The 14330-nt window shown below is 46.8% G+C and overlaps 1 protein-coding gene across 9 annotated transcripts in view; it reads right to left on the bottom strand.

Moving 5' to 3' along the window:
- Agap1 (ArfGAP with GTPase domain, ankyrin repeat and PH domain 1) overlaps positions 1–14330 on the bottom strand; it is a 459921-nt gene that overhangs the window by 49028 nt on the left and 396563 nt on the right. For 8 of the 9 annotated variants that reach the window (XM_027397516.2, XM_027397517.2, XM_027397518.2 and 5 more), the window contains one exon: positions 11912–12134. In XM_027397516.2, the coding sequence (XP_027253317.1) occupies positions 11912–12134 (223 nt within the window). Of the gene's footprint in view, positions 1–11911; positions 12135–14330 lie in introns of those variants that run through there. The other variant, XM_035441116.1, reaches the window with a different exon arrangement.

Here is a 14330-nt window from a genome sequence, read left to right as displayed (position 1 = left end):
CTACCTCCCGTTGGATGACTGTGTTGAAACTACAAGTGGGAAAATTGTTCACATTGTTCTGTGACGTAGTCCTGAAGCTGTGGCTTCCGGGTGCCCTTGTGGAGTAAGAATGGTGGCTTCTGGCCTGTAAGGGTTGTGTCTGCACCTGCTTCACCTGTACCTTAGCACTTGCTCAGAGCACCAGAGGGCAAGAAGGGGATGTGTGTGTGGGGGTGGGACCGGGCTTTCTACTGCCTCTCTAGGCTGCCAGCCCTGCGCTCTTCATGCTCTTTGAAGGCTGTTGAAATCAACACAGATGTTTTCCTATGTGGCCCCTCCGTGATGGACACATGTGGAGGGTGCTGGGTGAGGATACCAGCCATAGTATCCGAGGGGACCTGGGTGCAGGAACTGGCTCCAGAAAGCCAGTTAAGCGTGGAGGCCAACAAAGTGTGACCACACCTGCACCATCAATGGCTGCAATCTGTAGCTGTTCCTGGAAGGAAGCTCAGAGTCCAGGCAGAAGATGTCTGGGCTGATGTAGCTCTGTGCAGGCCTCTGGCCACAGCATCATGAGGCTTTCTGCTGGCCTGTGAGGGAGTGCTAGAGGAGAAAGTCTGGGGCTTCAGTGGCGTCGTGGCAGTGTGTTCCTGTGACGGTATGGCTGATGCCCAAGAAGGCAGACAGGATAGAAAATGACGGGGGAGCGGGGCAAAGAGCAACTTTGCCTTCCTGGGGTCTCCCTTTGGTCCAGCTTCATCCACACCAGTGCCATGGGCTTCCCCTGGCTCTCCTGGTTACTGTGGAGTGGGATTCTCCTGCCCTCGGCCTGCTGGCATTCCCCAGATCCTTTAAGTAGTTTAAATCACCTGATGTGGATGTTGGGAACTGGAAGAGGATTGGGTGCTCTTGACGGCTGAGTCATCCCCCTGGCCCGTCGAACAGTCCTTTAAACAAGCTTTGGATTACACAGCAGGAAGCAGCTTGTGCAGGTGATATGATGGCCTGTTCTGGGATTCACCATATTCTAAATAGTCTTCTGCAAGACAGATATATTTTGTAGAGCCCCTTAGGGGTCACCTTAACCATGTGTCATCGTCCAAATTTAGTTTGTGTTTTTTGGGGATAGATTTCCATTACAGAGTAACATAATCTCTCAGCTACTAGGTGGGCATCTATCATGTTCTTCTAGAATGCTACAGAATGTGTGCCTACTCTTGACTTGATTTACCATTATTTAGGGAGTTACACTTTAGCCATCTAGAGTAAAAATACAGTTGTCTTTCTCAGTTCATTCATCCCACACCTGCCTGGAAGGTTACAGGTTCCTACAGGGCCTTGGAAAAACTATCTTAAGTACACTATGGTGGTTTTAATGAGAAATGCCTCCCATAGTACTGGGCACTTGAACACTTGGTCCCAGTTGGTACTGTTTAGGGAGGTTTAGGTGATGTAGCTTTGAGGTTAAAAGCCTAGTTTCACTTTCAGTTTGTTCTCTTTGAGTACATGTGTAAGGATGTGAACTGTCAGCTTCCTGACCTGGCCACCATATCTGCTGCTATGCTTCTCTGCCATGTGGACTCTTACCCCCTCTGGAACCATAAGCCCCAATCAATTCTTTATTTTATAAGTTGCTTCTGGTCATGGTGTTTTATCATAGCCATACGAAAGTTAACTAATGTAGAGTCAACCACCTGTAGAGGGCAGACTGTAGATGGCTCTATAGCCACTCAGGTTAGTTTTCTGTGGGCTCCTTCTGTGGCCCTTAATAAGGGCACCAAAGCTATTTCTTACTGTTTAGAACTGTCCAGGGCCTCAGCAGTGTCTGTTGACAACTGATTGGAGTTCAGTAGCACATGAACTTGTAATTCCAGATGTGTGAGGAGTATGATCAGACTCTCTGGGGACCCTCTGATGATAAGGCCACAAGCTAACATAGGCCTGCTCCAAATTATGAGTTAGGTTACAGGCAGCTCAATTTCCCCATCGGGGTGTTCATCACCTGATTTTCAACAGATACATGCAAGTTCAGTAAAATAACACAAAGCAGTATGTGAACACTGTGGTTCCCCTTGGAGGCATTTGAGAGACTCCAGGTGAGTCGTGATGGCAATGCATTCATCAATAGGGGTCACCAGCATTCATAAGGAAGGCTTCAGGTGCTTTTGGAACCCTGGATCTCTAAGAGTGAGTGACATGTACTCCTGCTTGCACTGGTCTTTTGGACTCTAGAATACCATTGTTTTTGTGAGATCATTTATTTCGTCAGTTTTTACAGTCTTCTCACATTTCTAGATCAGTTACACTTCTCTATCAGCTTGTCCGTTTTTTAAAATTTATTTATTTATTTTTGTTTTGGTGAAAAGACAAAAAAGGCAGCTCTGATTGTGGGAAGGATATGTTGGATTCATACATCAATTTGGGGGATCTGCCAACCGAACCGTATTAATAATGTTCCAAACCACAGCCTGTATCCTGACAGTTAGCACTACTTTGATCTCTAACAATTACACTTTGTAGTTTTCTGTGCACAGCTTCAGGCTTTTAAAATGTGTTTTATTTGTAAATGGAATGGTTTCCTTCCTTTTATTTTGGTTATTTACTGCTAGTTTGAAAGATATAATGGAGTTTTGTACAATGATCTCTTGTCCTTCAATCTTGCTAAACCATTTGTTACTTATCACAGTGTCTTGTGACTCCTTAGGATTTTCAACATAAACAGTAGGTCATGCATGCAGGTAGAGATGTCTTATTTTTTCTTTCCTCATCTGGATGTATCTGGTTTCTTTCTTCTGACAAATTCCCTGGCTTGAACTTCAAGCACAATGTTGAAAAGAAGTGGTGATATTTCTGTCTTGTTCTTAGGCTTAGATAAAAGTTGCCAGTACTGCCGGATGGAGGTTGAGCACGCTTTTAATCCTTGCACTTGGGACGCAGAGGCAGGTGGAGCTCAGTGTGTTTGAGAACAGCCTGGTCTACAAAATAAGTTCCAGGACAGCCAGGATTATCACACAGAGAAACCCTGTCTTGAAAAAACAAAAAACAAGTTGCCAGTACCTTACCACCTAAGAATGGGGAGACCTGGTGGTTTTTCATAGACGTCCTTCATCAGATTCAGAAATTTCCCTTTTGCACTTTTTGTAAAGGCTGCTGGGTATTGGGATCACAAAAAGGTATTGGGCATTATCAGAAGTATTTGCTATATTTCCTGAGATGATTGTTGTGGTATATTATACAGGTGTGTGAATGCACTTGTGTTTGTTGAACCAACCTTGCATTCCCAAGAAAAATGCCACTTGAACATAGTGTGTGAACCCTGTTCTAGAGGCAAAGGGATGCTCTGTGGCTGTAACTCTTGCTGGGATGACATTCTGGACATACCAGGCAAGACTGGAATGTGGCAAAGGATGACAGATGGCTTGGCTCTCAAGAACTACAGAAAGCTATCTGGAGGCCTGGGCTGAGACAGAAAGTCCACAGGCAGGGTTATCGACATTCTGATTATGGAAACAAAAGCTTCTTGGACTATAGCATGTTTTAGAGTCGCATCACTGCACTTTACCCCTGGGATGCCAGTTGCAGAGGTTTGGGGTGGGTCTTGAGGATGTTTGATTTTAGGTGGCACTGATGCTGCATAAGCCAGTGTATAGATACAGAGAAGAACAAGCACTGATAACATTTCCCATGTCACTCAGGGGAGAGTGTACAGGCCACCTGTCCCTCTTACTGGCAGTATGCAGGACCCAGGAACAAAGCCAGGGCACTTTCTAGATAAAAAGGGGCCTAGGAAATTTCATAAATGTTATTTTCTCTTAGCATTAACTCCACATGATTAAGTGGGTAGGTATAATGACTAGTTTCATTTTACAAAGGATCAAATGCCCTTGCTTTGAAAACCAGAATCACAGAAGGTGCTGAACTACCAATCCTGTGGCCCAGCCCCACATTTCATCGTGCAGATACAAAATGATGGGCAAAGCGTGGCAGCATCAGCATTTTTTTTTTCCAAAGAGAAGTGGGGAGTTGTGTCAGGGACATAAGCAGAGCGAGGTCAGACCAGGTCAGGAACAGGGTGTAGGGGTGTGGAAACCTTGGCAGCACCTGTGTTGGTTGATAAATTGTTCAAGGTTCTCAGTGCCATTTTCTTCATGAGTACTTAATATCAGTGCCGGCTGTAGAGAATGAAGATTCCTTATTCCTGAGCAGAGTATGAGTTCGAGCTGGCCACATGAAAGCAAACAGAAACAAGGGTACCTCACTGTTCTTTCAGCCTTTACCTAGTGAGGCTTCAACAGCTTACGAGTGGGAAGATACCATGGACATAATTCCATATACAAAGAGCTTTACTAATGCCCACACCCAGACATAGGAAGGCTAAGGACAGAGACTGAGTGCAAGCTGGGCTGGCCACTGCTAACATCGCAGCTTCTCCTGCTGTTGTATGGATGTGATCTTTCCTGAGCTACTCAGCCAAGAAGGAACAGGTACATCAGGAATAAGGATGGTGTCAGGAGTCCGATTCCAGCTCAGGGGATCAGTGTGAGCCCAAGCAGGGGTCACGGGAATCCCATGCCTGCCTTGTCCTCATTTTCAAAACACAGACAATCTCTCCACGATCAGGAAAATCACATAGGGCACTGGGGACACCAGGCATATTTATCCTCCTTCCCTTTCATGATGGGGACAGAGAGAGGAACAATTCCCATATGGAACCCCGAAACTGCATTGAAAGACATGAGCCTCTGGAAGATGTCACAAGAATCAAGAGAAAGCATTTGTTGGCTCCTGCTATATAATTCAAACCTAAAATAGTTCACAAGCTCTCCCCAGTGGACAGAGGCTCACCTGGCTGAGGAGCCCGAGAGGCATCCTTTGGGCATGATGAGAAAGCTGAACATCCATAATCTCCTCAACTGTCTCCATGGATACATTTCAGAGAGTCAACAACATAGGGTTCCACCCCAGGATTGCTTTCTGGCAGGGAGGATGGCTTCCAGCTCACACTGGCTTCCTACAGCCATCAAGCAAATAACCAGGCTCCTGGGTAGCAGGCGGCATAAGAAACTCCGCACACCACCCTGTCCAAAGGCAAATATGAGTACAGGCATCGTTTGCAAACCTAGACCCTTTATGGTTAAGCTTAGGAAGATTCTTCTTCAAACCACCCTTCTCATGACAAGAGCTTAATCGAGAAGCTCCCTGTCTGAGCACAGATTCCCACCAAGCTCCCTGGCCTCGGCTTATGTGAGGAAGTGCTGTTTCTTGTCACTGTAATCTATAGGTATTATTTTTAAAGCAGTGCTAATGTACTCCTCATCTGTACATTTTCCTAATTGGCTTAATATTTATAGTAGAATATTTGGGATCTGGGCCCAGTGCTCTAGTAAACTCAAGCGTATTTAGCAATGTGCTAGTGAGGCCCATCCAGACAGGAAGGGCTGCAAGTGAGTTATGGCACTCTCGGTCAGATTCCAACTCGGCTGCTAAGAGAAGTTGCTAAATATCTAAAGTAAAAGCGGAGGTCCCCAAGCAGCTGTTGGGTTTGTAGAGCCGTGGATGTATAAACTTTATTGGCAGTAAATGTCACTCCTGCAAGTAGACAGTGCGCCCACAAAGCCTTGGCTCCTCAGGAGTCTGCCACTGCTGGGCTTGTGCTGGACACAGAGGGGCCGGGGAGGGTGGCCTTACTCTGTGACTGGGGCTGGGGCATGGCCACCGATAGGCATGCCATGGTGACAGAAATTCACTTTGAGTTGCAATTAGTGGCACTGTCATTTTCGGGGGGCTCCTGCCAATTAATTAAGGCTGTCAAACAGAAAAACCACAGCGTTCACATGGTAATTTATATTGGAAGAGACAGGCCTCAGAAGCACAGCGGCTTCCTCCACAAACAGCTTTCTCCCTCAGAGCGCTGGAATAAACACGGCAAAATAAAGCGAGATAAAAGCTGTGCGTGTGTGCACGCGTGCGAGGGGGTCTGCGTGGGCAAAGAAGAAAAGTTAAACTGCCCTTGTTATAACTGTTAACTCTGGTCGCCAGAGAAGAAGACAGGCTGATTAAAACTCCAAACGAGCCCCCAGCTCCCTGAACCCTCTGCGTCCAGGATGATAGAATCAGAAGAGTTTATTCATGCCATTAAGCCCCAGAGAACTTAATTGAAAGAAGAGCACAGCCCGGACCTTGACAAGCGGGAGGTCACAGTAATTGCTGCCGGACATATTTAACATTAAGATAATCAGGCCATTAATTACCCTTCGGATCATTAAATCAGCCAGTTGCAAAATGAAATTTCTGCCTCTATTACTCACTTGAGAGACCACAGGGGTGGCCTTTAATTTATCAGGGAGCTTGAGCTACAAAGGCTGGGGCTGGGGGAGGGCAGCCGGGGAGGGGGCCTCCCCCACACGAACGCTGTGGCGGCGGTGGCCAGGCAGGCATCAATCCGCCATGCTTGGTGATCGTGGCAAATTAACTAGGTAAGATAACCTCCTCGTGCAAAGGCAGAAGCTGGGGGTATGTAAATAGATGAGGGCAGACAGGGAGCTCAGAGTGTGCACACCACTTAGCAAGATAATAAAGGGAATCATCCTTGATTATCAGTGCTAATTTGGACACTGCCGGTAGCTTGTTATGCGTGTTCTGAGTAGCATTTAATTAATTCAATTGCTTGTTAATGAGGGAAGTGACATGTGGGGAGCAGATGCCACCCAACTGCAGATGGACTCTGGTCAGCCCAGCAAAGGCCCTTTTTTCTGTCTCCTACTTCTCCCCCTCCCCATTTTTTTTTTTTTTTTTAAAGAAAGAGAATAGAGAAAGGTGTCCAGCATAGAAAACACTCAAAAGACACAAAACATTGACCCCAGCAGGCCAAGAACTGTTGAAAAATAATCAGAGGAGACAATCCCTGGGCCGCGTGGGCAGTCATGTCCCTGAGGCCACATTTAGAACAGCATATCTTTATGCCAGAAATTTGAGCCTGAGATTACTATATTGTGATCTTATGATCAAACCTAACAAGACAAAGGCATGGCCAAGTGGGGCTGCTTTTAATATCTCAGAGTCAGCTGCGGGGATCCAATTATTTTCAGTTTGGATACATTTCTCCTTTATCAATATCTCTGTGTGCATAAATAAGATGAAAGTGGCCCTGCAGAATCAAAGACAAGTGGCACTCCTCTTGCCGGGCAGACTGCTTGGGTCTGGAAGTGTGTGGCCAGTCTTCTCCCACGCAGGTTTCTGATGTGGGCCCTGATCTTCCTATCGGTGGCCAGAGACAAGAAGGGAGTTTAGGCAGGGAGATGAAGTTACAAATAACGAAAGAGGGGTGGGGAGGATGCCCAAAACAGGAAGAGGACGGACGAGTATCAAACCCACCAATGTTCCCTTCCAAGTGGCATCAAAGTGGTAATAGGTGATTTTGCCTGTGCTCAGAGTTTCTCTCATGAGCTAGCTGTTCCGGAATTGAAAACACAGTTTGGCATTCCAACTTCCTTTGATTTCCCAGCCCAAGCCAGCAGGTGCCAAGCACCGCATAAATAGGTTACTTGCACTAAAATGTAAATAGCATGGTCCCCGCTGACCCTCCCAGGCCAGATGCCATCAGGGAGACAAAGATAGGAAGCTAGCCAAGTGGGGACAGCTACACCACCAAGCCTCCTGGCTTCTGTCCAGAGGGCTCTCTGCCTCGTTCCATTAGGAAGTCACCTTCATGATCCGTGTCTGCATGAGAGGGCGTGGCAAAGAAGGGGGACAGGTCAGCATGGTGCAGACTAGCCCTGGAAACATGGACTCGGGGACAGGAGTCACAGAGGTTTGCTGCACCAGCTCTGCTGTACTGCAGAATCCCAAGCCTCACTTCATTCAGGGGAGGAGCCAGGTGGTGTGGACGCAACATGAACATCTGACAACTGAGTGCCAGGTGACCGTGTTGTGTGCTGTGCATGGCATCAGCAGTCACCTGACTCGTAATGTCTTTACACTATTTTCCTTTCATTTCAAAGGGTCACCAATGATCTTGGCACTCCCTCCAGCGACAGTCTCTTCACATTGGAACCCAGAGCCCTGAGCACCTGGTGGCTCCAGATGCAGCTGTTCCAACTGTTTACTACACAGCGTCTCTCTCTCTCTCTCTCTCTCTCTCTCTCTCTCTCTCTCTCTCTCTCACACACACACACACACACACACACACACACACACACACACGTCCACTGAAGGTCATAAAGCACCCCCATTTCAGGTAACTGTCCCCTGTCGCTGCCTCTATGAACACCTCAATATCCCCATTTACAATCAATATTTTAAGTGTGTCCTTAAATGGTATCAATAGCAATGGGGGGGTTCTGATTCCAGCTCAGATGTAGTTAATTGTTGCCACATCGATCTCCTCTGTAACACGATTCTTTCTCCAAATCAAACCCCCATTACAGAGGGGTGGAGGGCATCTTCTCCCCTCCTGCGACAATAAATTTAATATCGAATGTACTGGAAAAAAATGGCAGCTGTTGCAGAATCCATCCAAAAAGATTTTTTTTTCCCCGCTTCCTGGGAGTAATTAAAAGATGCTTTCCCTGACTAATGATCCCCCTGTTTAGGAACGGGAAGTCAATACCGCTTCAGCTGTCGTCAGCTCCGATTGATCACGATGCTGCTCAACTTTGAACGGCAGTTCTCAGGGCGGCTGAGGATCGCTGGAACCAATTATAGGCCATCCAGAGCTGCCCTAATAGGGGTGTGGGGACAACAGGCAGAAGGCCAGCCAGCTGTGCCAGGCGCCTGTTCTCCCAACCTGCCTGTGGTCCTGGATGATGCCAATGCATGGTTGTTTCAGGGGACTGGCTGTTTCTTTGCAGAAAGATACGCTGTGCGTGCGTGCGTGTGTGTGTGTGTGTGTGTGTGTGTGTGTGTGTGTGTGTGTGTGTGTGCGCGCGCGCGTGTGTGCATGTAAGCATGTCTATGCACATGTGTGTATATGTGTGTGTGTTGAGTATGTGGATGATGTGTGTGTGTGTGTGTGTGTGTGTGTGTGTGTGTGTGTATGTGTGTGTGTTAGAATGTGTCTATGTGTACAAGTGTATTTATATGTATATATGTGCTGGGGTGTATAAACGTGTATGTGTCTGTGTGTTGGGGTATGAGTGCATATGTGTTTCTGTGCTGGAGAGTGAGTGTGTGTGTACATGTCTGTATATGAGCAGCACATTTTTAATTACATTCTGTAGTCAGAATAAATCTCCAGAATCACTTCAAAACAGATCCCAGTTCCCTGGGAAAACATTTGGGCCCTTGTTTCAAAGAGTAACATTTGAGTTATAAAATCAACATTTATAAAACATTTGAGTTTTCCTTGAACTAACATCAACATTTATAAAACTAGTCTTTTTAGGACTAGTTTCAGGCCCCCCAATGCTCTATTAAGTGGCCTCAATTCCTCATGGAGAAGGTAGGAAACCTGGGATGGGGTGGTGGGGAGACAGGGCATCTCGGATAGGCAGTAGCTAGACAAGGTATCAACTCTCTTAGGGCGAATTTCAGACTGATTCTAGCCCAGACTTCCAGGCTTTTGTTTCTGTTTGGGGAAAGGGTGGGAGGTGCTGAAGGCAGAAGGTGGCAGGAGCTCTACTGTACTATGTATGGACTGTGGAACTTCTCATTTATGCTGGTGTCTCTAAGGCTGGTAACCTTCTAGCTGGCCCTTATCATGGTCTGTCTAGGTCCTTTCCAATCACCCTGATGCTGACTTCAGTGTTCCCAGGAACAGATGGAATGTGGTCAAACACAATCACAGACTATTCATGACACCCAAATCCCTCTGGTATCAGCCACCCCAGCTCAAGAGCTTCCCAGAGAAAACTCATCCTTGTTTCTTGTTCTGAGGAGGTCCAGCCCTGCAGGAGGCATGCTGCTGGACATGCATGCTGCAGGTACAACCCGCCTGCCTGCCTTTGCTTAGGCTGCGTCATCCCCCCACGCCTCTCTCCTGGAAATCACCCGTGGCTGTGAATTTCCCAGACCCGGCGTCCTCAGCTGATCCATGATACCCATCCTTTCTTATGAGTGTTTAGTGAATATTTATTGAATTTAACCAGACAAAAAACTTCCTGGGATAATTTTACCAAAGACAAGAAAAGAAAGCCCCCAAATCTCATGCCTGTCTGAAAATCCAGAAATTCCAAAGTCACCTTCAAAGGTGCCATGGTCATCACGCTGTATCACTACAGCCTTTGGGAGTAGTCCTGGCTCAGAGGGGCTCTTGAGAATATCCATGGTGACCAAAGGTGAGAGGTTCAACCTCAGTCACCCTACTTGTGAGGGGGACGGCTCCTCCCACCTGTCTCTAAGCTGTAAAGGGTACAGTGCTGGGCAGAGCAGAAAGCCATAGTCCCAGAGCTCAGGGCAGAGAGCAGCCACTCACTGCTGGGTGCACTAAGACAACCACACATCAGCTTGTTGTTCTACATTCCAAGAGAATGGCAAGAAATTTTATCTCATGGCATTAAACATAGTCTATATGTTACTTTTAAGCCTAAATGGTCAAAATGCCCTAAGTTAATTTTTTTCTAACTAATTTCAATGTTTTTCTTCAGACATCAAACAATTTAACTGCCAATCACCATTTCATTTTCAGACTGGTATTCAACCACACTATGAAAAAAATAGATACTACAAAACAAATTCCTGTTTTATGATTGAGTGAAGAGCCCAGTTGACTTCCAAGGTGAGTGTTAAGTCAGGAAAGATAATAGTTTCTCAAAGGGTGGCGTTTCTTTGATTTGTGAGAAAAACCACCCCTAACTGTATTACACAGACTAACTCATACAAGGAGGAGCTGTCACAGCAAACCTATGGGGTTTTAACAAGCACTTTAAGCACCTTGCTGGCCCTCTATTCCTGACCCTCCCACCATGACTAACACAAACAGGATTAATGTATGCCGTCTCGCTCCAGATGTGCACCAGAGGGGTGGCCACAATTTCTTTGCAGTTAGTGAGTCAGCAAGTCAGCAAGTCTCACGAGATCACTGGCTAGGATCCTGGATGTGCAGCCTAACTCCTGGTTTATAGCTTCTCAGGCTCTGACTGTATCATCACCAGCAAAACAAACAAACTTCAGATGCTGAGCACAACAAATGCCTCTTCCTCCTGCTACTCTGAGAAACGAAGCAGAAGCAGCTTTGAGCCCCTGTGTCAGGGGGAGGGGCCAGTGGGCACACAGAGCACCCAGCACCCGAGTCCCTTGGATGTCCTTGGTTAGACTAACTGGATGAGCTTACTCCTCTGCTACTAAGGAATGGGACTTCTTTGAAAATGGGCCATTTCAGCCACCTCTTGGGGGAATTAAATATGTATGCATATCCTCAAAAATGGTTTATAATCGCTGTGAATGAAAAATGAGAAACTAAATGGCCTCAAAATAAATTCGTTTTTTATCCTGGGTAACAATTAGCATTAATGAGGAGTCTCCACACATTATGCTTAACTGTACTTAATTAATTGTGTTAGAAGTATATTTTAGTAAATAAAATACATTTTTTAAATCATAAACTCACTTGTTGGCAGGGGCAGGTGAGGGGGTTGGTTACCCACAAGATGCTTACCAAGGTTGTACAAAAGAACACAAAACCAAAGAATCAAAAATTTATAATTAGTGTTAGCACAGCTTGTGCCTATTAGAAATATATTAATTAAAGTAATATATTCATAAGATTAGAAGCCTAATACATTTCCAAGAGGGGAGAGGAATCCCCAAGGCCTAAAAATAAACATAAAAAATTCAGGAGTTTGAATCATCCAGTCTGCTCCAGACCAATTTCAAATACGATGCTTTCAGACTAGGCTGATCAACATTCCTGTAGGTTGCCAGGGCCACTGCGGCAGCTGCCTCCGAGGTCATGCCCAGCTGTGTAGCTGCTGGTGGAGCACCTGAGCATTCCTACCTTGTGGAGTCCAATGAGGGTTTTGTCCGTCCTTGGCTGCTTTCTTCCCACACGCTGTTGGCCAACTCATTCCCGATGGATGACATCACCTTGATCAGCTCCATGGGCCAGTCATCAAGATCTAGAGACCGGACCCGAGACAGATGGGTGCCAAGATTCCGGTGGATCCCTGAGCACTCGATGCACATGAGGGCTCCCAAGTTCAGACTGGCCCAGTTAGGGTCTACAGGAAGAGAAACAGGAGTTAATTTCAGCCAGACCGCCACCATTCGTTCTCAGTGTTCCTGGACTCTCAGGGACAACTGACCAGGCATTCAGTCAGTCCCCAGGCACATGACTTAGGGATGTTCTTGGTGACAGGGAAAATATGGTACGTTGCTGGCAGCTGTTCCAAATCTAGAGTTCCCCTCAACTAGTGTTCACTTGGACAGAGATACCTCTTCTAGTACTTTAGCAGCATCGTTCAGAGCTGGGGACACATCAGACAAAAAAGTCATGTCCACTGTGGACCACTGATGATGGAGCGAGAAGCAGAGACAAGGTCATGTCAGGAGGCGGCGTTGGCCCTTATAACCCCTTCTGCTACTGTTAGAGCAGCGTGGTTGGGTTAGCAAATTTCAAAGATGGGAGAGGCACACTCCTGTGAGAAGGTGTGGTCTTACTTAAGGGTACCCATTGCAGCAACCCTCTGGGTTCCATGGTTACTGGCAAGTGAATGGGCAAGTAATATAGCTATATCAGGACCCAGTTCCCTTGACCCCCTCGACCTTGAGTTGAGGAGTGATCGGTGTATATTTTAAGCTGGACTAACAGGACAAGGATACAGTTCTGTAGGATGATGGGCTTGTATAAAGAATGGCCTTGGGGGCCCTGGGACATTTGCCATTGTGTGATGATATGGTCCCAAGGCTGGCTTTGAGCTTACAATCTCTAGGTGTTTTGCAAAGGCAGGCCAAACTTGATGAGCACTGCTTCTCATTGCTATCAGAAGAGAGGCTAAACTCACACAGGTCGAAATGGCATCTATTCAAGTCTACTAGAAGAGCCAGCAAAAACTGATCTAACCAACTGGGGAGATTTCCTGGTCTCTCTACAGAGAAGATGACCATTGAAGATTGAATAATGGTTAGTCAAATGTCAGCAAGTCCCTTATTAAACATCAGCACAACTCAAGAAGGTGGCTGACTGATATCTCAGAGGAGGCCCTGGAAGAGAGGCCTATTATCTCAGAGATGTTCTGAAGGGAAGGCCTCAAACAGAAGCACAGAGAACAGGGTACAGAACCATACAGCCTACAGGTGAAGACAAGAAAGGATTACGTTAGGCAGCAGCAGATGACCGTGTTTGGATATGAAATGTCTCCCTCAGGCTCACACTTTTGAACACTTGGTCTCCAGTAGGTGGAGCTGCTTTGGGTGGGTGTGAAACCTTCTGTAGGGCGGGACCTAGGTGGAAGAAGTGAGTCTCTAGTGGGACAAGCCTTGAGGTTTGGAGCTTAGCCCTACTTCCTGTTGTCTGTGCATCCTGATCCATGGAGACATGAACAAACAGTTGGCCCAAAAGAGGACCCCCACCCCCATCACATGACAGACTCTAGCTCCTCAAACTGAAGTCAAAATGGACTGCCTTTCCTATATTGCTTCTTGTCAGGTATCTAGTGGTCACAGAGATGAGCAGAGCAATGAGTGGGGACAGCATGGAAGACAGCATGGATGCAGGCTGGACTCAGCAAGGCTCTCGCCTGGTGTCTGCAACCCTCAGAGCTTGGTTGTTGTTCTGCTGCCGTCCCCTTAGACAGGGCTGTCATAGCTGCCGGCCACCTCCATGGCTACAACCCTTCAGCCCATTGTTGACCTCTTGTCCACTGCCCATTTCCTGATGCTGAACTCAGAAGCAGTTGAAGTTAAATGTCTCTTTGGGGTTTTCTCCCTGGTTTTAGCCTTTTCTCCAGCATTTACCCCTCATATTGGCCCTCACCTTGGCTCCTGTAATGTCTTCTCTTCCGATGCCATTCTCTCTTCCTGGCAAACCCAGGAAGAGACTCTGGCTTTTGTGATAACCCAAACTATAACAACTGTCAATAGCTGTTACCCTTCCTTGCTTACCAGCTGGAACATTGTGCACAGACCTCCTGGACATCAGTTGCCCCGATGATGGTTTCTTCTATCAGGGTTCTTACTACCTCTCAATGTCACCAGTGTTCTCTCAGGACCTGGGGAGTCAACCTTCATTCTTCCATCATCCCCATAGATACTCTCTCCAATTCAACCCTTTCTCCTTGATCTGAGTCCCCACTCTTGTCCTTACTATCTCCACACATTATGGTGGGACTGTCAAAGCTCAGGTCTGTACGTTCACATCCCAATCCTAGCAGGACACCCCCCAACAGCAGCCATGAAATGGGGCAGGCCCAATCATG

The sequence above is a fragment of the Cricetulus griseus genome, chromosome 2 (assembly GCF_003668045.3).
Source record: "Cricetulus griseus strain 17A/GY chromosome 2, alternate assembly CriGri-PICRH-1.0, whole genome shotgun sequence".
NCBI classification, from domain to species: domain Eukaryota; kingdom Metazoa; phylum Chordata; class Mammalia; order Rodentia; family Cricetidae; genus Cricetulus; species Cricetulus griseus.
The sequence above is the reverse complement of the archived record's forward strand: the minus strand, read 5'-3'. Positions and strand labels throughout refer to the sequence as shown.